The 25,039-nt window shown below is 44.0% G+C and overlaps 3 protein-coding genes across 3 annotated transcripts; 2 read left to right on the top strand and 1 right to left on the bottom strand.

The window, feature by feature from the left end:
- Window positions 1–1,855: 1,855 nt before the first annotated feature.
- On the bottom strand, window positions 1,856–11,930 carry LOC125291364 (cofilin-2-like). The gene is made up of 4 exons (XM_048238086.1): window positions 11,793–11,930; window positions 5,211–5,509; window positions 4,436–4,512; window positions 1,856–2,029 (listed from the first exon to the last, which is right to left on the bottom strand). The coding sequence occupies exons 1-4, from the start codon at window positions 11,793–11,795 to the stop codon at window positions 1,917–1,919; spliced, it is 492 nt and encodes a 163-aa protein (XP_048094043.1). The 5' UTR covers window positions 11,796–11,930; the 3' UTR covers window positions 1,856–1,916.
- A 5,123-nt stretch (window positions 11,931–17,053) lies between these two features.
- Window positions 17,054–18,748, top strand: tmem223 (transmembrane protein 223). The gene is made up of 2 exons (XM_048233587.1): window positions 17,054–17,847; window positions 17,951–18,748. Exons 1-2 carry the CDS (start codon window positions 17,247–17,249, stop codon window positions 18,247–18,249), a joined length of 900 nt encoding a protein of 299 aa, XP_048089544.1. The 5' UTR covers window positions 17,054–17,246; the 3' UTR covers window positions 18,250–18,748.
- Window positions 18,749–20,430: 1,682 nt separating this feature from the next.
- On the top strand, window positions 20,431–25,025 carry fosl1b (FOS like 1, AP-1 transcription factor subunit b). The gene is made up of 5 exons (XM_048233599.1): window positions 20,431–21,192; window positions 21,377–21,512; window positions 21,807–22,061; window positions 23,459–23,566; window positions 24,817–25,025. Exons 1-5 carry the CDS (start codon window positions 21,179–21,181, stop codon window positions 25,006–25,008), a joined length of 705 nt encoding a protein of 234 aa, XP_048089556.1. The 5' UTR covers window positions 20,431–21,178; the 3' UTR covers window positions 25,009–25,025.
- Window positions 25,026–25,039: the final 14 nt, after the last annotated feature.

The raw sequence follows: 25,039 nt of genomic DNA, 5'->3' as shown, positions 1-25,039 counted from the left end.
GTGGAGACATGAAGAGGCTTGGTTGGTATTATGAACCCTTTTGAGAGCTGTGGTGGTAAATAAAGATGTTTCCAGTGATTGTTTAAAAAGGGTATGAATAATTTTGCACGCAATTTTTCATAAAAATGTTAAAAAATATTTTTTTTATTCCATGTTTTTACCACATTGTCTTGCAACCTTTTGGCATGTACAAGTGTAATTTTAAGTAAGAACAAACATATTGGTCAAGAGGAAATCAATATTTACCAGGGGTATGAATAATTTTGTTCTTAACTATATCTTAAAAAAGTCTAAAAAGTGAACGTCTTGTCAAATTAAAAGATAGCTAGGCTATCATAAAAAAGTTGCATTGTTTACATGATAAAATGTAATCAGGTAATCCCCAACAATGTAACTGTAATCCGATTACACAATTTTTTTTATTGTAATCTGGGCTGATTATAGTTACTTGATTTTTGTAATCTGATTGCGTAATCCTCTACTACCCAACCCTGTCCATATAGTATATAGTATAGTATATATACTCTTTTGATCCCGTAAAAGAGTACCTTATACCTTGCCTCCTATTGGTCTAAACCAATGCCAGTCTATTGGACAGTAACGATGTATGTCAGAACTATGCTATATCAGTTCTTTCCAGGAGTTCTGAAAGCAGCGTGTTTTGCACATATAGTGACAGACACAAAATGTCTAAATCCTTATCTCTTTCTTCAACAGACATTTGACATCATCATAACTCAAAAATAATTTCATTCTCAAAATTTGGCAATGTTTGTGGGATGGATTAATGTTCAGGGTTCGGCTTGAATAAGGATTAAAGGGTGAGGATTAAAGTTATGCCTCAAGTCTAAAATGAAAAATTGCGAGAGACTCAAGTGAGGACAACATGAAGTGCATTTTATTTCCACAATAAGGAGACAACAGAAGACAATCACAGTCCATTTCATTCTCCTAGTCGTCCCTCACTGCCTCACGAACAGAGTCCATTTCATTCTCCTAGTCGTCCCTCACTGAGATCCACCCGCCTCATCTCGCTCAACACACCTAATTCTGTCGCACTAACCCGTTCCTCTTTTCCTGTTCCAGAAGGTTCTAGAGTTTGGTTCTTTAGAAGGGAATGCATCGAGTCCAGACCCGACCGACTACCTGCCAGCACGTGATCTGGAAAAGACTGGTCTCTTGTCAGTTTAAGTTTACAGGAATGGAAGCAGCTATAGAAAAAAAATAATTTAAAAAATCCTTCATTAATTGTAATTTTAAAACCTATTTTTACGCAAAAGAAAAAAAAATATTAAAGCCTACAAGTTTGGCAAAAAAATATATGGAATCACCTGTAAATAATTAAGAGTAGTGTTGTTTAACAGTTTTACCATGGTCCCCAAATCCTCATTCAACTGTCTGATATCCCAATGTTTTCCACACTGTTCCTTGCCACGTCCAGTTGTAAACGTTAAAACATTTCTTGATTTCTTTCACATGAATTGGGAATAAAACACGGATGAATGATTAAAAAATGTGGACTTGGTAAAATCACATTTTCTTTCTTTACACCACAGTTTTTTTTTTTTTATCTTAAAACAACTGAGCGTATGATTGCCGTGAGTATGGTTTCTGATCCTTCATAATAAAGCACTGATTTAGATCACAGCACTGATTTAGATCACAGCACGGTGCCCCCTTAGTGTTCTCACTGTTACATGAAGTGTGGAACTGGAATGCCAGCCAGCAGTCAAAGAAGACACAGTTAAACCCCCACCCCACCCCTACCTTTCTGCCCCCCTAACCCTACCTCTAACCCCCGACCCACCCTGGAATGAACAACCAGATCCCCGTTGGACTCTAACTTCAGTGTTTGTTTGTTTTGTAGTTGTTTATGTCAATACCCCTGCAACCCTGCTGAGAAGAGATTCATGGATCTATAAGGCGCCACCCTCCACGGTTATTACAGAGGAGCCTCCCAACTTCTCCGCCAGGGTTTTCCGGTCTTTGATATCCTCTAGGCCGTTCACCTGCCACTCGTGTTTGATGCCTGAAACACAAACACAGTCAGATTATACTACAATCGACATTAGAACCTTACCACACAAACACAGTCAGATTATACCATATTAGAGATCCTAAAGAACACAGACTGGTCTTCCTGGTTTCATCTTCAATAACATCATCACGCAATGGCATTCATTCACTGGGATCAATGGCCTTTTTGGAGCTTCATATCCCTTTAGAGCACACAACTGCCCCCATCACCCCCTGTTGTACTTACCAATACATATGACAACTTAAAACACAACACAATGTTCTTAAAGGAACACAGCAATTTTGGCGAAGTTGCCATGTTTCTTTAAAACAAAACATAAGCTGCTTTCAGACATAGGTGTAAGTCTGCGTGTTCTGCGGATATCAAGCTTATCTGAACAACATAACCGGACATTTGGAACTCCGAACTTAGCCGGCTCTTACACTAGTCCCCTCCTAGTGTTTCGGACGGACATTATGTAAATGAGCTCATTTATGTCTGAACAAATCGAAGACCATGCAGAGATTCTGTACATGTGCGTCGGTGTCGTTCACACATAATGTCCGCATAATGTCCGCATGTTAGTATCATATCTGAATCACCCGGATGGTCGGACCTCCGTTTGAAAAAGATCCAGATATAGTGCAGAGGACCTGGCTGAAAGCAGCTATAAAGAGGCACAAGGAAAAGTTGCCATTATCCTTTAACACAAAACGTAAAGAGGTACTGTATAAGGAAAAGTTGCCATTATCCTTTAACACAAAACGTAAAGAGGCACAAGGGGGGTTTAGGGGCAGCCGTGGCCTACTGGTTAGGGCTTCGGGCTTGTAACCAAAGGGTTGCCGGTTCGATCCCTGACCCAGACTGTGTGTTCACTGTGTGCTGTGTGTGTTTCACTAAAGTGCTTCGGGAAGAAGTTTTTTTTTCACATACAAGGCATTTCAGGCCACAGATATAACCTAGGGGACACAATGAAAATAGATTAACACTCCCCTCAATGTCAACACTTATTTCTTTGCATTGATGTGTTCTAAAGAAAGCCAGTCTCCCCTGTGCTAAAAGAAGCCAGTCTCACCTGTGCTAAAGGAAGCCAGTCTCCCCTGTGCTAAAGGAAGCCAGTCTCAGGCCATCCTTAAAAATATTTTCGTTTGCCGTAACCCGACCGACCCTGTCAATTTAGAACCGACCCAAATATTTATTTTTTTCCCCTTTTAGTCCGACCGACTTGCCGGTTGTAAACTTTCATGTTAATACCGACCGATTGTTTTTTTACTCCTAAACAACCAATACAAATGCAATAAAATAATATTTATTTTAGTAGGCCCAAGTATTGTGAATATAAATTGCCTACATGCAAACGCCGCTCACTTAAATAAAACCCTGTGGCGTCATCTCTACACCATTGGTTTTCGCGATGTCACACTATGGCCTACGCTTCGTTTCATTCACACAAACTGATGACGCTTTTACTTGGCATGAAGTTCTGGAAGAACTGTGGCCAGATCTTTTCTCATCCCTTCTCCCCTAGTCTAACGGTGACCGTGGTCGGAGTATAGAAATTGGTTGTGGTCTATTTAGCATTTCTCAAAATATGGGTCCGCAACATGGAGACTGCTTGTCCATGGAGTCGTGGAGGAAATTTGGCCCGGTGCTTCATTTGATAATTTGCTGCGCAGTTGATCAAGAAACCGCGGATCGATGAAAAAAAATAAAACAAACGCGTTTCTGCTATCGATGTCATTAAACATGGAGCCCTACAATTAAGTGGTATGAGCATTCATTCAATGCGGCGTCATGCGTGAGAAACTGAAACTAATCGATAACGATGGTATCAAAGCTCGCTTCAACCTGTTGGAAGGCTATTTATGTAATTAACTAAACTTAATAGAACGGCGTTGTTTTTGGAACTTCCTTAGAAACAGAGCAGAGACTGTATGATACACTGTATAGCATTGAGTATTGTAGGCCTATAGTCAAATTTCAATATAACGTGGCCAAGAGCTTGTAGCCTTCTTTCTGGGTACATGTAGATGAGCCCTATGACCCCAAAGTCTGCCATGACCGGGCCTCAGGTCAAAGAAGTTTGAGAAAGGCTGGTCTATATAACCTGCATCAGAATGAGGTTTGCAATGGTGTACTTGAAGGAAATGCGGGTTGAAGACCCAGTCAGTTACATCACGATATGCACATTTGTGTAAATGCATTCCCACGTAATCACCATGACCAAAATTGTACTTTTTTTTACTTTGAATCTTGAAAAAAAAAAATATTGACCTACCTACCGACCCATTTTTAATTTTTTTTGGCTGTTACTGCAAACAAAAATATTTTTAAGGATGGCCTCACCTGTGCTAAAGGAAGCCAGTCTCACCTGTGCTAAAGGAAGCCAGTCTCCCCCGTACTAAAAGAAAGTCTCACCTGTGAAATTCCTCTTGATGGCATCCTTGGAGCTGGCGTAGATCATTTTACTCTTCAGAGGGGCACTCTCAGGAGCCCTGGTTGCAGAGGGAGACATCACAAGCCCATAAGCTCCACACAATACCCCAAACCCTCAAAGCCCCAAGTACACACAATACCCCAAACCCTCAAAGCCCCATACAATACCCCAAACCCTCAAAGCCCCACACAATACCCCAAACCCTCAAAGCCCCACACACAATACCCCAAACCCTCAAAGCCCCAAGTACACACAATACCCCAAACCCTCAAAGCCCCACACCATACCCCAAACCCTCAAAGCCCCACACAATACCCCAAACCCTCAAAGCCCCAAGTACACACAATACCCCAAACCCTCAAAGCCCCAAGTACACACAATACCCCAAACCCTCAAAGCCCCACACCATACCCCAAACCCTCAAAGCCCCACACAATACCCCAAACCCTTAACGCCCCACACAATACCCCAAAACCTCAAAGCCCCAAGTACACACAATACCCCAAACCCCTTAACGCCCTTAAGTACAACCTCTATGACAATTTATAATATGATTTATTTAATGAAGAATGTATCATAAGCACCCCAATTCCAGTTAACCTGTTTTCATTTTTAAAATACTGTGTTGCTTAAGCTCTTACCAGTTTAAGTTTCTACAAAGGCAGCTGCCATTTGAAAGGAATGTATGCAAATGCATTACAATCCAATTACGTAGCTTACCACACTCTCGAACAACTTTCTTGGAGAAGCCCTCACCAGAAAATGAACACGAGGTCTTCCTTCTTCGTCTCCTTGGTCTCGTAGGTGGCGTCGTAGAGAGCGTAGCGACAGTCGTCGGGGGGCAGCATCTTGACGAACTTCAAGTAGGGGTCGCCCTCGTCCCCCTGCAGGATCTCGCGGCCCTCCTCCAGGATGATCTTCTTCTTGTCGTCGCTCAGGCAGAACAGCACCGCCTTCTTCCTCATCCTCTTCTCCTCCTCGGTGGCGGCCGCCTTGCGCACCTTCATCTCGTTGAAGACGGTGATGACATCGTCCGTTACGGTCACACCAGAGGCCTGGGGCGAGAGACACACACAGAGGGGAGAGGGAGGGGAAGGGATGTGTTAAAACACACATAAAGGCAGTCAGACTTCACGTCACTCTGTGGAATGCCTGCCACTACGGTGCGATACCATCCAAACCATCAGTGCACGGCATACAGTACACAGAGATGAATGACTCATGAGAACCTCTGCATTATAGCCATGAGAACCCATGCATTATAGCCATGAGAACCCATGCATTATACCCATGAGAATATATGACATGAGAATATAGCCATATAGCCATCGTATAGCCTACAGACCAAGCTAACAGAAAGGAGAACATACAGTAGTCCTGCTGTCACCTCCATCTGCTATGATGACCTCTGATGACCTCTGGTCACCCTACTAAACTGTTTAGATGCCACACTCAGCATACAAACCTTCCACTCCAACAGATCGATGGCTGGCCTGCCCAATGCGGCCTCACGGCCGTCGCGCCGCCAGCTTACATAATCCCTGCATCCAGTAATGACCCCTCATAAGGGCCCTCGAGGTCAGCCATAAACAAAGTTTAACAATAATAGATAGATAAATAAACGAACGATACAGAAAGGGGGCAATAACCCTGGTTACTTTAAAGGCAGGTAAGAGGTTCAGGAGACAAGGAAGTATATTTTTGTTGGATGATCTGTCAATTACAAAAGTGTAGGCTATATTTCTATTGGATGATCTGTCAATTACAAAAGTGTAGGCTATATTTCTATTGGATGATCTGGTAATTACAAAAGTGTAGGCTATATGTCTATTTAATTACAAGTGTAGGCTATATTTCTATTTAATTACAAAAGTGTAGGCTATATTGTGGAAATATGGGAAGAGCAGCGGAGTTCTGATGCTGCTGCAGATCGGTGCCAACAGAACCGTGCTGGAGGTAGAGTTCTGATGCTGCAGCAGATCGGCGCCAACAGAACCGTGCAGTAGAGTTCTGATGCTGCGGCAGATTGGCGCCAACAGAACCGTGCAGTAGAGTTCTGATGCTGCTGTAGATCGGCGCCAACAGAACCGTGCTGGAGGTGGCCTCTTGAGACCTGCCCTTGAACAAACGAGGAGGTCAACGATGAGCTGACGCAAATGCAATCTAATATGCACACATCCCCTGGATGTTCCTCTGTCCTTTCAAAACACAGGGCCAGAAATATACCATTTCTTCAGAGCAAGTGCATTTATAGACACTGAGGAATGGTTTTATCTGAAGACATGACATACAACATAGCACTCAGCACTCAGTGGCTCATTGTTTGATGGAGCTGGATCAACCCCCAGTTGAGCCCAGGTCTTTTGATGGAGCTGGATCAACCCCCAGTCGAGCCCAGGTCTTTTGCAGAGCCTGCTTCAGTAGAGCAGAGTGATGACGACGGTGTGTTTAGGTCCGTAGATGTGCAAGTTTACTTGTGGCTGTGATTGGAGTGTTTAGTCACAGAGATAGAACTGGAGAGTTCTGGGACTGTCAGGTTATTTAGGAGAATAGCACATGTGTCTACATTGACTGTCAGGTTATTTAGGAGAATAGCACATGTGTCTACATCGGACTGTCAGGTTATTTAGGAGAATAGCACATGTGTCTACATGGGACTGTCAGGTTATTTAGGAGAACAGTACATGTGGTGAGTTGGGACAGGTTATTTAGGAGAATAGGACATGTGGTCACATGAGATTTCTGTACACGGGCTGCATTAAGAACACCTACTTATCTGTGGGAATTAAGCTGGAAATAAGAAATTCTGCAAGCAGATGGTGCCGGGATGTTGGGAATGGTGTGGTAAAGTTGCCGGGATGTTGGGAATAGTGTGTTAAAGTTGTGGGAATAAGAGCTGGAGTGAGAGGGAATTCTGTGTGTGTATGCTGGGATGGTGTGTTTAGCTGTGGGAATAGACTTAGTAGAAATAGGGAATTCCGTGTGTGTACGACGCCGGAATGGTGTGTTTAGCTGTGGGAGACGGGGAATTCTGCTGGTCCTACTGGGAGTATCGCCTCTCAAAGCTGACTGGAGCTCTGCAGGAGAACAGTGGGATCACGTCTCCTCCTCCCACCCTGCCTCTGACTAAATGTCACTCAATCAGCCGTGTGCACAAAGCGCCGAGTGAGCCTCTCCTCTGAGGATGGCCCACGACACACTGCACCTCTCTGTGAGGACTGACCGAGGACATCCCGTGATCTCGCCGCTGGGTTTGGTGACGACCACAGCGCACGGCATGTGAGGGGAGGTGGGTGGGACCACACAAAAGGACCACGACACGAGATGCTCAAACCTGCCATGAATCTCTCTCACTGTGCGTGTGTGTGTGTGTGTTTAGAGACATGTACAGGGCGGCCATGAATCACAGAGCAAGAGGAGAAAGAGCGAGAGAGAGAGAGAGCGCAAGAGAGCGAGAGAGAGAAAGGAATGGCATGTCGTAGGCAGGCTAAGCTTCCCCATTGATTGTGTGTCTTTGTAACAGAGGCCTGCTTTGACATGGCCGCCTCATCACTATGCGCCAAGGCTTTGACATGGCCGCCTCATCACTATGCGCCACGAGCTCCCCACATCAGGCCAGAGGGCCACTGCAGCCAGCACTGCTGATCCTCATACGCCCATGGCTGCCGCGACTGCGCCGGGACCGGCCCGCCTGTGGAACGCATCTTATGGACACAGCCTTCAAAACAACAACGAGGTTATGTCAAAGTACCATCTATTTAGTTCTCTGGCTGTGTTTAAATATTCATATTACAGATCGCTATTATAATGATGAATGAATGAATTTGAATGTTGATTTGAGCCCAAGGGCCAAGTGGTGGTGTAGAGCATGGGAGTTAGGACGAGTCCTAGAGCCCAGTGGTGCTGTAGAGCATGGGAGATAGTACGAGTCCAAGGACCCAGTGCTGTAAAGCATGGGAGTTAGGACAAGTCCTAGGGCCCAGTGGCGCTCTAAAGCATGGGAGTTAGGACGAGTCCTAGAGCTCAGTGGTGTAGAGCATGGGAGTTAGGACGAGTCCTAGAGCCCAGTGGTGCTGTAGAGCATGGGAGTTAAGACGAGGCCAAGGGCCCAGTGGAGGTGTAGAGCATTGGAGTTAGGACGAGTCCAAGGACCCAGTGCTGTAAAGCATGGGAGTTAGGACAAGTCCTAGGGCCCAGTGGTGCTCTAAAGCATGGGAGTTAGGACGAGTCCAAGGGCCCAGTGGTTCTCTAAAGCATAGGAGTTAGGACGAGTCCTAGGGCCCATTGGTGCTGTAAAGCATGGGAGTTAGGACGAGTCCTAGGGCCCAGTGGTGCTCTAAAGCATGGGAGTTAGGACGAGTCCAAGGGCCAAGTGGTGCTAGAGCATGGGAGTTAGGACGAGTCCATGGGCCCAGTGGTGTAGATCATGGGAGTTAGGACGAGTCTAAGGGCCCAGTGGTGTAGATCATGGGAGTTAGGACGAGTCTAAGGGCCCAGTGGTGTAGAGCATGGGAGTTAGGACGAGTCTAAGGTCCCAGTGGTGTAGAGCATGGGAGTTAGGACGAGTCCTAGGGCCCAGTGGTGTAGAGCATGGGAGTTAGGACGAGTCCTAGGGCCCAGTGGTGTAAAGCATGGGAGTTAGGACGAGTCCTAGGGCCCAGTGGTGTAAAGCATGGGAGATAGGACGAGTCCAATGGCCCCACACTTATACCGGACTCTCATCGAATATAAGGACCAACATCATTATTATAAGATAATAACGTTATTATAACAACATATACTATTGTTATTATTTTTACTATTAATGTTATTGTTATTATTATTATTGTTGCTGCTGTTGTTATTAGATAGATAGATACTTTATTGATCCCCAAGGGGAAATTCAAGATATTATATTATATATATATAATATATGAACATTGTCATTACTAAATTGTATACTTTCATCAGCCGTGATGTGTGTATGGTGTCCATCCCTTTGCCGTTTCTGAAGCAAGCGAGCTCCTGGACGCAGACACTCACCACTGGGGCTGTGGTCAAGTGTGCATGGGCGTGGCTGACAGGGGCGTTTCGCATGCACGCACACACACACACACACACGTTCGTGCTCCGTCACCAAAAAACCCTGTTATCTTTTGTAACACATACAGCACACCTCAAAATGTAGATGATACGGTATCACTCTCAAAAGATACGGCATTACTCTCAAAAGGAAGTTGAAAGATCGAACACATAAGAGTGGGTAACAAAGCTTCTGCTGTTTAAAATATAAAAAACACAGAATGCACCCACTGCATATGGTCACAACTGTCATTAAAAAAAAACTGTCGCTGGTTCATAGGTGTGACCATCATCATTCCTTACGATTACTACACATGCCTATTAGAGCCATCATTCCCTTAGCATCAGCTGCCATGAACTCTGGGATCTACTAATGGCCCAGACATGTTCTGGACACTCTATGGGTGAGCATTCTGCTTAAAGCCAGGCTGAGATCCATCCATCAAATGACCAAACGTTCTTGATGAGGACAGGAGTAACAGATACCACCACCAATGAAAATATAGTCACCATTACAAATAATTAATGAAAGTGTTTTAAGGTCAGGGCAGCTCAAGAGAGATAGGAATACTACCTAATTCAATACAATATGTCAATAATAAGACTTTTGTAAGAATAGTTTGAGAAACTCATTCATTTTCATTTCAATTAAATTTGTTTAATTTATAAACTACTATTACACAGCCTCAGAAATAAGCCTGTGTCAATACAACTTCAAATTATGTCATTATATAACAACATTACGACTTAAAACAATGTTGATTATGTAAAATGTATCCAAAAATGTGGTATAAGCACAGAATGGCGCCAAGGAAACAGAGAGTTCTTCTTTAATATGCAAGACAGCCGTGAAGCTATTTAAATATTTTAACAACTTCTCACCACTGGATTTTCGCCACAGACAACTACAGTCTACTACAGAATGCCATTCACACTGTTTATCTTTCTTTCTGCTCAAACACACGGATAAAACAATCCGAGAACAGCACAGCTCTTTTCAAGTTCAATCTCGCTGCCGTCTACGCTGAAACTGTTTCTTTCGAGCTCTACGCCCTGAGCAAAGGGCATAGCAAGTAGAGGAGTCCAGGTCTTAGGGCAGATAAAGCGTCCCATCTGTCATTCGGGCCTTATCAATCTGTCAGAATTCCGCATAGCAGGCAGGCGGGCGGGCAGGGCCAACCAAAGGCACGTCATAAAAAGTTTACGCTCCCTCTCGGACGTCGCATGGCAAGCTGCACTTGGTGCAGATTACTTTCTCGCTGGTCTGACAACTTATCGAGCAAACCACGCAGGCCTACATTTATTTGGCACCCGCGCTTTCGATTCCGGTCTGCTGTGGTGGAAGGATGAGAGTGATGAGGTCACGTTATAGGATGCCCGTCTGTGATTTTGATATCCCTTTTGCCCTCACTTCGGCCCGTAAAAAACACCAACGCTAGCCTACTGTTGTCTGGCACTCTTGCTTTCTTCCGCATTAAGGCTAAATCCAATGGATCAGACACAAATTGATTAAGGTCATGTTTAACTTCGTGCTTTCATTCTGAACCAGGCGCGAGGGAATATAGGCTATTATTCCGAGGGCGTGGAGCGAGACATTGCTCCAATGGAGACAGATGGGTGTCTGGGGTCGAATAAAAAATGGACATAATAACGCTCGGCAGGAGGCCGACCTATCAAATTTGATTAGTGTTAATATATATATATATATATATGATCCAAAATGAACATTAAACCAGCGATCGTAAGCATAACATCGAACATCATAAAGAATGCAGGTTAGCTGCGCATTGTAATGATTGAGGTAGAAATGTCACTAAAATGATAGGCTACATTACAAAGTAGCCTATATTGTGGGAATATGTCCCAGCCGGACACAATATCGTAGCTGAGGGGCGACACAATGGTAACGTTTCCGTTACTTTGGATGAGAGAGAGCCAAAGGCCCTGTCTAAACCCCCTTTTGTGATGTTCCTTAATTATATAAGCCACACACGGTGGGCGCCAAGCATTTGATTGCACAGAACACCACTACAACCTATAGCCTACTCACTAAAAACCGTTCGATTAATGCATAACCTCAAGATATGTGCAAAATGTACTTGTAACGTTAACATAACAGTTAGAGGATAGCTAGGTGGTTAGCTACATAACGTTCCATATGCTTTTCTAGTGAGCTGGTAAATATTTAGTGGCAAAAGGCGTTCCATTGTCTTGGAACATTATGTGGATAAGTATGAATTACAAGCAATACGAAATTTACATGACATATTGACATACCATGATTCGATTCTTCGTCGACGTTAGATTTTCAGCAGTGCAGTGTTCTTCTATTTGCACGCACAATGGTCGGACACGCGCTTTGGTAGGCTATGCGGGCATGCGGACAAAGGGAGGAGTACACCCAAAGGATCATGGGAAGTGTATTGTAATGGTGACACAAATCGGTCCGACAGCAGTGGTGAGTAGGACACGCTCAAACCAGAGATGTTTCAAGCTCATCAGCGTTGCATCATGTCATGTGAAAATGTCATTATTCAATTGTGACTTAAACTGCCATTGCAGAACTTTTGCAGTTGCAGTACAGTTGTAAGAGGACACAGAGACCAGGTCGCCTCAATTGTGTGGCCACGGTGGCATGTGTGACTCTGCGGCGCATGCGAATCTCTTTGGAGAAATGCCACTGTCCGGTGTGACAGTCGACCGGCCCGGCCCCGCCTCTCATTCAATCTCTCAGCGAAATAGGAACTCCAGCTTCCAAATAAGGACACGAATGTTGACTTGATGGCTGTCCACGCGTCTCGCCCCACTCCGTTCACACCATGTCGCTTTTTTGGCTGCCAGACTCCATATATGGACGTGGGCATTTACTATAGGCCCACACATTCAATAGCCTATAGGGGCGTCTGGGTACCCAGATAGGGGCATGGGTGGTTGCTATGGGCTCTGTAGGCTATGCCTATTTTGTCTAGTAGAGATGGTTAGGCTCATATTCATTAATTGGTCCAAATCAGTATAGGCCTAATAACACTATAGACTTTATTTATGTGGTTGTTTTTAAGAAAGTCTTAATTTAATCAGCATTTTATCAAGACAAGATCAAGTTTAAGCATTTTGAGCAGCTCCATTTTTACACTGGGAAGGTGGACATTGCTGGACCGCTTAACCTACACAAAACCATGGACAAAACCATGGAACACAGCTTAACCTACACAAAACCATGGAACACTAACCTACACAAACCACAGACACACAAACCACAGACTAACCTACAGACCCTACACAAACCACAGACTTACTTACAGACTACCCCACACAAACCAAAGACTAACCTACACAAAACCATGGAACACTAACCTACACAAACCACAGACTAACCTGTGCATAACACATCTGTCAAGAATATGCTATGTATATGACAGTTGTATTATAATCTTGTACAAACTAGAGATATTCTGAAACACACAGTTAAATGCTAAATGCTTGATGATTTGGTTATCACACCCTAAAGGCCTTAACTGACTTAGAATGGTTTTCCAACTATCAGAGTCTCTAGGCCAGGGGTTCCCATCCTTTTTTGGCAGGTGACCCTATTTTGATTTCACAAAACGTTGGCAAATTTTCCCTTTAATTTTTTCCTAAATGTTCTTGCGCGCCTGGTTGTGTTTTTACTTTGTTTCGAACATTGATCAAGCATAATTCTGTCAATTAAACATCTCATGCGGCCTGTCCAAGTTTATTTTACGTAGATTATAATAAAGGATCTGTTATACTTAACTTGAATATCATGGGGTTTTTAATATTTTTTTTATTTAAGTATATTTTAATGTAATGTAATGATACATTTTAAGATGCCCATTATCTCAGCCGACCCCATTTGAATTTTCAGACGACGCCACATGGGGTCCCGACCCCAAGGTTGGGAAACGATGCTATAGGCTGTACATCCTATGTAGAGCACTTGTATCTCTATAGGCTGTAGAGCACTCTATGTAGGCTGCAGAGCACTTGTGTCTATATGTAGGCTGCAGAGAACTTGTGTCTACAGAGCACTTGTGTCTATATATGTAGGCTGCAGAGCACTTGTGTCTATGTATGTAGGCTGCAAAGCACTTGTGTCTCTACAGTATGTAGGCTGCAGAGCACTTGTGTCTCTATGTAGGCTGCAGAGCACTTGTGTCTATAGAGCACTTGTGTCTATATATGTAGGCTGCAGAGCACTTGTGTCTATGTATGTAGGCTGCAGAGCACTTGTGTCTCTATGTAGGCTGCAGAGCACTTGTGTCTATAGAGCAGTTGTGTCTATATATGTAGGCTGTAGAGCACTTGTGTCTCTGCATGGTGACAGTGTTGCTAATATATGTGCACTTCTGTTCTGACCTATTTTGTGTAACCAATTTGTTTACATGTCTGGGTTCTATAATGTCAACAAATCCATACAACGTCTTCCTACACAACATTTACAGTATGGAGATGCACAGTACCACAGGAACAAGTATTACGGTTTTTGTAACATAAACATATATAACGTATATAAAAAAAGTATATAAAACGTATGTAATTCTTGCAGAGGTTTCATTTCTTTTTACAGCACAGTATTTCCTAGGTAGTGATGTTATTCGGAAAATTGGAAATGGGTGTCAATGGCATCCTTGCCAGACTGACCTGTAGAGCAAATTAAAATTGCTAACAGGTTCATCTCCCAGACTAGGATGGACAAATAACCAATGACAAAACATCACCACTAGAGGTCAGCAGAGTCCCAAACAAAGAGAGGGGTGAAAAGAGGATATTAGCGTAGCACCCGCATATCAGTCAGTGGGATGCTACTTGCTGCTGACTAAGAGATAAGCAAACTCAGCAGCATGTTTGTGGAATGGATTTGGCCCCTGATAGAGACTGGGTTTGTCTGACTAAAGCACATACATAGGTTCCTTGGGACTATATGCTGAGAAGGTGCTTGAGGGAGGTTTGTATGTGTGTGTGTGTGTGTTGTGTGTGTGTGTATGTGTGTGCGTGTGTGAGAGAGAGAGAGAAAGAAATAGAGAGCATATTACCCCAAAGGAGATATAGACCATACCTCTTGTTTTCAACAAGCTACATGATTAAAAATATGAAGATAATCAAAATTATGCAATTCTATGGGTTCGGAGCATGGCTAAAAACACACTTATTGAGCCCAGAAACAATATGTGTGCTTGAAATCAATGAACCAATGTTTGTATTTCACATAAAGTAAGTGAGGATAGGAGCAGGCTTCACTCAATGTGTCTACTTTTAAACTTTAAGAGTGCTGGCCTGGATAGTTAGAATACATAAAGTAAATTAGGAGAGAGGCCACACTATGCATATATACACTTGCACACAAATAAAAGTGTATATCTGCATAGTGCGGCCTCTCTCCTACTTTACTTTATGTATTTCACATAAACTCATACCCTCCAAAAGCACACCTTTTATTGTCTATTTGCACTGTACCTTGATTGCTCCCTATTTTTGTAAGTCGCTTAGAATGTGTCAAAATAAATGAATAAATGTAAATTATTTATGCATATCATTGTATGCTGATGATGCAATACTATAGCATATCACTAGCCTGTACACTGACTTTCTGGTGGGTGAAGTGAGGCCTATCTTGGCTTCCATGCCAGAGGCCTTGTAAGCTAACAAAATAGTAAATATACTATATAAATTAAAATAAAATCCACAGTGTGCTTAAGGGGTGATCAAGCATGAGATGCTTGCAGTGACACGGCCGGGACTGGCCTGTAGTTCTGTGTGCATGGTGAGATTGAAGAGTGAGTGTCATGGTGAAGGTGAAAAAGTATTCCACCAGTAGTCCTGTAGTTCTGTGTGCATGGTAAGGTGTTCAAGAGAGTGAGTGTCATGGTGAAGGTGGAAAAAGTAGTCCAACAGTAGTCCTGTAGTTCTGTGTGCATGGTAAGGTGCTCAAGAGAGTGAGTGTCATGGTGAAGGTGCAAAAAGTAGTCCAACATTAGTCCAACAGTGCAACAGTGCAAGAGTAAGGTCTAGAGACCAGCATAAATAATATGGACAAATAGGAGTGTAAAGTATAATGTAGACAAGGTAAAATAAAAAACTATTTCAGTGCAAGAACAGGTTGATGTAATAGGGTTACAGCCATTCAGTATTGTAGCAGAATCCATTGGGCATGTGTGCTAATATAGCATGAAAAACAGTGTAGCAGTAAAACAGTAGTAAAAACATTAGGCTGTGGACAGTAGTAAAACAGTAGTAAAGCAGTAGTAAAGCAGTAGTGGGCAGTCAGTACTCAAACATGGAGAGGGTGGAGAGGCAGACAGACTATGCAGAGAAGTCTATCTCTCCTCTTCCCTTTAGTGAAGCATTGAACAGTTCAATGGCCCTGGGGACAAATGACTTCCTCAGCCTTTCAGTTGTGCATGGCAGTGAGCAAAGTCTCCAGCTGATCAAGCTCTTTTGCTTTTTAATAGTGCTGTAGAGTGGATGACATTCATTGTCCAAGATGTTGATCAGTTTGTTCAGGGTCCTTTTTTCAGATATTGAAGTGATGCACTTCAGTTCAGCTCCCACAACAGAGCCAGCTTTCCTTACCAGCCTGTCAAGTCGCCCAGCATCCTTCTTCTTTGTGCTTCCTCCCCAGCATACCACTGCATAGAAGAGGACGCTGGCAACAACAGACTGGTAGAACATCCGGAGGAGCTTGCTGCACACAGTGAAGGACTGCAGCCTCCTCAGGAAGTACAGCCTGCTCTGCCCTGTCTAGAGTGCATCAGTGTTGGCTGACCAGTCCAGTTTATTGTCCAGTTTAATGTCCAGGTTTATTGCGTCAGTGTTGGCTGACCAGTCCAGTTTATTGTCTAGGTGGAGACCCAGATACTTGTAGGTGCTTACCACCTCCACATTCCCCATCAATGGAAACTACCACCATCTCCTTGGTCTTTGAAGTGTTGAGTTGAAGGTGATTGAGTTTGCACCATTGCACAAAGTCCTCCACCAGGCTCCTGTACTCCTCTTGCTCGTCCCTGATACACCACACAATTGCAGTATCGTCAGAAAACTTCTGCATGACTCGGTGTTGTAGCAGAAGTCAGATGTGTACAGGGTGAACAGGACTGGAGAGAGCACAGTTCCCTGTAGCACTCCGGTGCTGCTGATCACAGTGTCAGAGAGACAGTTGTGACTGTGACTTTGGTTAGAGACAATGTCTATAACTACGATCAAAATAATAGTTTTCCTGTAATTAGACTACATGAAATATCAATCACCAAGCATAGGCTAATAGATACTGCAGTCCATAATCTTACTAGGATCATGTGGCTAAAGCAAAAACAAAAAAACAGACTTCTAACAGAAAAGAAAATACATTTTAGCCATAATCATTTTGATTAAAAAATATGTATTAAACTTTTATTTTAATGTATATGTATACCAAGCTGTTTTTATTTAACCTGCTTTATATTAAACTTTAACTTTATATGAAATATAATATTATATTAAACTTTAAATGAAAAGAGAAAGAATGTGTGATCCAGTTGCCTATTTGGCAACGTAATCGCACCACCGTACATTTAGAGCCATTGCAGTTTCCGTAGTTCTCCACATCATGGTGGCATCCAAAGGACACATGATGATGTCGACCACTGTAGCCAAAACATTGTAGAAATACCGACTATTCATTGACAAACAACAATTATTTTTTTCTACATAACTACAGGAAGCGAACAGCGCAAAATGGGTTTGTTATGTCTGCTGTCTGGTGCCTCCGGTCGCTCGTGTTTTATCACTCGGCGAATCTTAAATGTTGTACAACTGAGGACTCTCAGGACAACTGCTAAGAATCATATGCAAAAGGAACGACCTCAGTGGGTGTTTAATTCTTCGATTCATACCCCACAGAGCCAGCCGTCACGCCAGACTTATCTTAGATGTTTAATGGCTCGATGGATAACGTTCAGGAGCATGTGTCGGTTAAATGAGTGCAAACTATGGACCCGGTCGAGAAAGCAGCACGGACAATGGATTGACACTGTCAGTAAAGACTCAAGAACGGGACTTTCCACCTTTTCCACAAACACAGCTGTTGCCAAAGACATTATCTTGTTTGAGCATGACCGTACCAGATTCTTCAGATTTCTGGCTTTCTTCTGTGGGGGGCAGTTTCTTTTCTGGACATATTTAGCCCACTTCGCCTTCACTGCCCTGCGAGACACGAGGGGTGGTGCTAATGAGGCAAAGAAGGTTAGAACCGAACTTGGCGGATGGTTTAGTTTCGACATGAATTTAGGATCAAATGCATGGAGGTTTGGATTTACCGTAGCATGCCTGGCAATCGGTGAGTGAGATTTTGATACTGTTTTGGTACATGCAGGCTACGTTTAACTTAATAGGCAAGAGAGGCACGTGAGCTAACAACACAATTTCTTTGTCACAAACAGGTGGCGGAATAATTGGACTGGGCATTCTATTCTCCCGTCGCTCCGTCAGCCGTGTGATTCTGCACAAAGGTGGCGGGATGGTGACCGTGTCCACGCAGTCACCGTTTGGGATGAGTAATGCCAGGAGCATGACCATGCCCCTGTCTCAGGTGGCCTGCCACGCACACAGGCACGAGTCCCCTTCTTTCATACCTCTCAAGGTCAAAGGTCAAAAATTCTACTTCCTGCTGGACAAAGAAGGGAAGATAAACAATGTGAAACTTTTCGACATCACTGTTGGAGCATACAGACCCTTTTGAATGTTGAAATATATGCTTTTGTGACCTCCAAAGACTACAGGCTGATGATGACAGTGTGACAGGAGACTTCTGTAGATCATTGTAACTCAGAAGTGGCCTGTGGAAATGGACCTGATATGGCAGGGATTTGGACTGGATTCATCTCACTTTTAAAAACGATTTGCCTCATTGATGGTGTGATGAGCATGTGATAAGAGTCTATGGAGAATTATTATGTGATTGTTAAGTGCTGTGGACACCGGTGCCGACACGAGTATGGCGAACTCCACATTCAATTACATTGACAACATTATTATCAATACAACCCGCACGCCAGCGGAGGTGATGGCGGAGTTCAGCGCTGGTGTGCGGGTTGTATTGAGAACAATGCTGTCAAAGTAATGGAATGTTGAAAGTGGCGTGCGCACGCACTCATGTCTACTCTGGTCTCCCCCAACACTTTATCCTACCAAGATGTGTCTGTCTTTGGCCATAAATAAAACGGTTGCTTTTGATGATACATGACACTGCTGAATGTAATCAATGCCACTTATCTAATTTATTCCTTTTTTAAAATCCTGTTTTTATTCAAACCAGAAGTATTGTATATGTTGATTGGGCAGTTGTTTGCAACAAATGGTGTTTTGTGATATTGTTACTTAAATTGATCCCACCATTCAAACTACAATTTCTTTAACATTCTTCAACCGTAATACTGTAGTAACTCTATAGCAGGGTATGCACTAGACTTCCCTGAGGTTGTAAAAATATATATTTACGTGATAAGTATACAAGCGTTAAAACCTTTTGTTTACTCATCATCTTACACATAGTGCTTTAAATGGTTAGATTAGTCTAAACTATTAGTCTATAGGCTGTATGTAGCTTTAGTAACTGAATTGCAGAATGGGAGTTAAAGAGGATCTTTCCCATGTGTTATGTTGTATAAACACTGTCAGGGATCATTTTCATTACATCACTGTTGGAAAGTCAGCAACAGTATTATTCACCATCATGAACAACAGACGAATTTAAACACTAATCAGTTTCTTTATCATCATCTTGCGAGTGTCTCTTCCCTCTAAGCCCATGGCAAACTCTCCACATGAGACTCTTCCCTCTGCAAACTCTCTCCACAGCACCATGAGTCACTGCGGCTCTTCAGTTTAGCTGGATGGGCTTTTTCATAATGGGACAACTAGCTGTGTCCACGCAGAGGGACGCGACTCGGGGTGAATCACGGCCGTTTAAAAACGTTCAGTTACTCTGGGGCCCCCTGAAGGGGCGGTCACCTGACTGGGCAGCAGGACATGAAAACACACATGCAGCCTGATTGGTGACACACTCCTCCTGGCCCAAGTGGTGCTGATGCAGGGCTGGTGTGTGTGTGAGTATGATACTCAAGATGGAGCAGGACCAGCAGCTGGGAACTGAAGAGATGATGTGCTCATCCTGTGTGTGTGTCGGTTGAGAGATATTGGTGTGTGTTTGTGTGTGTGTGTCAGTTGAGAAGTTTCTGTGTGACAGTTGAGAAGTTGCTGTGTGTGTGTGTGTTCATTGAGATGTGTCTGTGTGTGTTTGTGTCAGCTGAGAAGTGTGTTCATCTTCTGATGTTCATTGAGTGTGTATGTGTGTCAGTTGAGAAGTCACTGTGTGTGTAGGTTTAGAAGTGTGTGTGTGTGTGTGTGATCCATATTGTGAAATGGGATCGTCCTGAGCGGTGCTGATGTTCATTGAGTGTGTATGTGAGTCGGTTTAGAAGTGTGTGTGTGTGTGTGTGTGTGTGTGTGCACGCGTGCACCGGGTTAAGCGGCTCTGTGTCTGTGAGTAACAGTGTCAGGAATTTCAGGCTGTAATCACAAACAGCTGCCACCAGCATTTCCCGCCAAACCAGAGAAGAGAGAGATTTAGACATTAGTGTTATTACAATTTAGTTGTAAGTGCTTTTACCGCTACCATTAACCCTCACAGTTACAGGAAACCGTACATTGCATATACTGATAAATGTGTCTAATAAAAAAAACAGATCTTCTACAGTCTATGTAAAATATAGGCCAATCATACATGTATCTATCAAAGTCAATTACGCAAAGTAGCCTACCACGTATTTAAAATAGGGAAATGAGATTAAAACACGTGCTCTATGTGTCGTCAGAAGCAAACCACAGCGGAGTTCTATAAGGCGATAGAAGAGAGAGAGAACAAGAGAGTGAGAGAGTAACGGAACCTCTGGCATTCCTTCCTTCAGAGTCAATATCCTCACCACCTCAAGTCAAGCAGGCAGCGTTTGCTGAATGAGTCTTGGTCAGTTTACTTGAATGAATCTTCCTTTCAGGAGTTTGGATGTAATCACACTGTGTGTGGGGGAGAATAACTACTATGAAACTTAAGTTTTGAGGACTTTTGTTGTTTTGAGGATTTTGCAGGTGGAAATTAAGTGTAAACATTTCAATTGAATGAATTTCCCTTTAAATTTCCCCTTGGGGATCAATAAAGTATCTATCTATCTATCTATCTATCTATAAGCTACATCATATGGCTGAAATTGACTCAAAGTAATCTCCAGCAGTCATTTTGACCGTGCCATTAAGTAACGCAAACATCCCGTGTGGATCCGATTACTTCATTTGAGTGAGTCAAAGTGAAACCGCAGCGAGGGACATTTCATCTGGCGCTGTACAACGCCTAACGGCCCTGGCTGTTGATGGTGTCCCATTATGGAGTGGGCGGAGACTGACTATTTCAGGGTATAGCCGCACGCAGGGCGCTCAAACGCATGCTGGATTACTGTGGGTTGCGAGGCTACACTCGCCCGGGTGGTAGCGAGGGCGTTTACCTTTTAAAATAATAATATTATAGCCTGTGGAATAGCCGAGACTTGCATCTTCACACGTGAGCTATCGTGATGCACATCTTCAAAGTGATGACTTTGTGAGCAGCCGCCTACAACATGCCTGGACTGAGGTAATATAATTCGTGCCATCAACAATGCGTGAGCGTTTGTCTAACCTGATTGCGTAATGCCTGAAATCTGTTGTTGTGATTGTTGATTTCGTAAAGTAGTTTATTTAAAGCGATCTAAATGACGACCCTGCACAGACAGATGATTTAGGCCTTTAAATAACTCCGAAATTCCCCGGACCTATAGTGGGAATTTTCCAAATCCTCACGGGAGTGGAGAGAGCATGTTAATCTCCGGCCCAAATCAGACCTGTGCTGGACTTCTGCAAACTTCTTCGGGACAAACCCCGTGTGAAACTGCGCAGACGCAACAGGTGCAACAGGTAGGAAAGTCCCATCATCGTAAATTAAAATACATTTCAGCACACGAGTAGGCCAACTGACAAAGGAACAACATTACCATCCAGTGAGAGAAGAATTAAAACGTTGTTTTACGCACGACAATTGTACACCGATAGCTCATAGGATTAAATGGAAGAGAGGCTATGCCATACATACACTGTGTTAAATGTTTCAAAATACAAAAGGAGAAGTAGAAGAACATTCATTTGTCTTTGTTTTTAACTCTCGCACTTTCCTCTTTGCTGTGTGTTTTGGTTCCTCTTCTCTGGCTTCAGAAGGTTACGGGGCCAACCATGTCAAGTCCCACTCTGGATGTCATCACATCCAGCCAAGACCTCCGCTGGCTTCTGCAGTCCTCTCTCTGGACCCAGCCCGACTCTTCATGGCAGACGCTGGCCTCGTTTATGCCCCACGAGGAGCCCATCGGTCGTCCTCCGGGCCCGAGACCCAGCTGCTGCCACGCACGCCCACGCTGTCCCGGTGCCACGGGCAAAACAAGGACAAAGGTTGCGGGCCGTCTGGATGACAAAGTAGGTGGCGTTGGCGTTGTCTTATGGATGTTGTTTGTGAAGACACAAAGCGGGGAGAAAGGAAGGGGCTGCGCGCTGACTCATTGTGTGCGGTAATGTGATTCACACACCTGAGTCACGCAGTGCGGGCCGTGAGTCACAGCAGCAGAATTTGAGCGGGAATCAGGGAGAGCGAAAAGAGAGAGAGAAGCCGGCGCGCGGGGGCGGCTGAATGCGTGTTTGTGGGTGGTTTAAACAGAAGCAGAGACTTGGTGTATTTGAAGCATTCAATTTTAACATGTTTTTGTATAAGTTTTCGTCCATTATACAGTACTGCCACTAGATGTCACCATGGCTACACACTTAAAGTATACCATGCAGCACAGTGTCAAAACAGACAATTTTATTTAAAGAGGTGTGCTTTAATACTAGGCAGACCTGCTGTGCAAAATATCATGAATATTACGTTATGCAACCAAATGCGCAAATACAAGTAAAGTACAAGCAAAACAATTTAAGTTAAATATAGATTATGAGAATTTAAGAAGTTGTAAGTCTGACTATACCGTAACCATTTTTAATTAAGAAGCTGTGTCATTGATGCATTTGAACATACTCCTCTAATTTATAATTTATTTCATGAGCCTGTAAAATATGTTGAGTTCCTCAAAATCCTACAGCACGCTCAGTTTGCCTCTGCACACAGTTGAGAATCACTGTTCTAGAGGGTGCTACATGCATGTTCAGGGTAGAGTAGTTTTTTTGTTTTTCCCCCAAAGAATATTTAACACAATCTTTAGCCAGTAGAAGAGACTTAATATACAAACAAATTTAACAAATATGAAGGTCAAGTTGTGTGTGTGTGTGTGTGTGTGTGTGTGTGAGTGTGAGTGTGCGTGTGCGTGTGTGTGTGTGTGTGTGTGTGTGTCTGTGTGTGCATGTGTGTGTGTGTGTGTGCATGTGTGCGTGTGCGTGCTTGTGTGTGTGTGTGTGTGAGTGAGTGAGTGTGTGTGTGTGTGTGTGTGTGTGTGTGTGTCTGTAATCCATATTGTGGAATGGGATCCACCTGAGCGGTGCTGATTCATCATGGTGCTCTGTTCCCTCTCTCCTTCTCTCTCTCTCCATTTCTCTCTCTCCTTCTCTCTCTCCATTTCTCTCTCTCTCCCTCTCTCTCTCCCTCTCTTCCTCCCTCTCCCTCCCTCCCCTCCCTCCCCTCTCCCTCTCTCCCTCCCCCTCCCTCCCCTCTCTCTCTCTCCCTCTCTCTCCCCTCTCTCTCTCTCTCCCTCCCTCTCTCCCTCCCCTCCCTCTCTCCCTCCCCTCTCCCCCCCTCTCCCTCTCCCTCTCTCTCCCCCCTCTCCCTCTCTCCTCCCTCTCTCTCCCCCTCCCTCTCTCTCTCCCCCTCTCCTCCCTCTCTCCAGGTGTCTCAGGAGGAGGCAGAGCGGAGGAGGCTACGCAGGGAGCGTAACCGCATGGCTGCTGCCAAGTGTCGAAACCGCCGCCGCGAGCTCACCGACACCCTGCAGAGCGTAAGCTAAACACACACACACACACACAAGGACACAAACACATGAGTCTGCACTTCAGAGAGAGAATCAAAGAGTCGGAGAGTTGGGGGTTGGGGGCTGGGGTGTCCAGGATAATTGCACATCGTTTGACTAAAACTAAAAAAGACCGCGGCCAGTGAAAGCAGCTGTTCCAGATGGAACATACGTAACCCACGTAAATCAGTTGTCAGTGAGCTACAGGTGTGTGGATGAGTCAGTAATCCTGCTCTGTGCGTGTTGTTGTTGTTGCTGTTGCTTATCTGTTACTCATCCTTGCTTCCTCCGACTCCACACTGGAGGCCAATACAGCCCAGCTGCTTGAGGAGGCATACTGGTGTTTATGTTTATTGTTATTGTTGATTATGTTTGTTGTTGTTGTTGATTATGTTTGTTGATGTTTTTGCATCTCAATTCCCTCTTCTGTCTTTAGAACATGAAGCTCCAGTGCAGGATGCAGCTCCAGTGGGGTATACTACGAAGCACGTTAGACATATGTAGACATATCGAGGCTTGACAAAGCCTTGACTCAGGGCTATACGTTCATAGTGATACTACGATAGCAGTTATGTGATATATTTGTCAAACTAGGCTTTCAGCTCAGATCTGTGCGCGTTCTCGGTGTTGGGATGACGTTGGCCAATCGTGAAACGTAGAGATGCACAAGACCACCTATATTAAAAAACAATTACTTCCGCATTCATGAGCGATAGCTTAATCTACACTGCGGTCATTTTTTCTGTCTAACCTGTAACATCAAATAAATCAATTGTCATCAATTGTTGTATGGTATGCACGTCCATAGTGGGATATTTGCACGCACAGCACTATTAAAGCGCATCGAGATCCAAAATGTTAGTAGAGTATGGAGCTCCACCTGTAAGATATATGACAGAATCCTACACGTGAGATAACTTCGTTTCTAAAACAATTGATTGGTCAGTGGGCGGTAGATTACACGATTTGAGCTATAAATTAGCACATAACCTCCTCCCGACCAGGTTTGGTTGACAGCATAAGATACCATGGTGATATAGCGACACTAAAACAGATCCACTTTCGTGTCACAGCATACCCTGGCTTTGAGCGCAACATACCTCGCTAACCCACTAATCGAGATTCGTAGTACACCCCACTGGCGTCGTCGGTTATTATTGTTTGTGCTTTTTGTTGTTGTTGTTGTTTTTGTTTGTGTGCTCGTTGCTCACGCCTTCGATCTCCTCTGTCCTGGTCAGGAGAGTGACCAGCTGGAGAGCGTCCAGACGCGGCTGCAGGAGGAGATCGCCGGTCTGGAGCGGGAGAAGGAGAAGCTGGAGCTGGTGTTGGAGGCACACAAGCCCATCTGCAGGATGCCCCACAGCAAACACAACTACCATCACGAGGAGGAGGAGGAGAAGGAGGAGGAAGGGCACTCTGGCTGTGTGTAAACACCGCAAACATAACTACCATCACGAGGAG

Source organism: Alosa alosa, chromosome 2 (genome assembly GCF_017589495.1).
Source record: "Alosa alosa isolate M-15738 ecotype Scorff River chromosome 2, AALO_Geno_1.1, whole genome shotgun sequence".
Taxonomy (NCBI): Eukaryota; Metazoa; Chordata; class Actinopteri; order Clupeiformes; family Clupeidae; genus Alosa; species Alosa alosa.
Note: the sequence above shows the minus strand (reverse complement) of the source record. Positions and strands in the feature narration are given on the sequence as shown.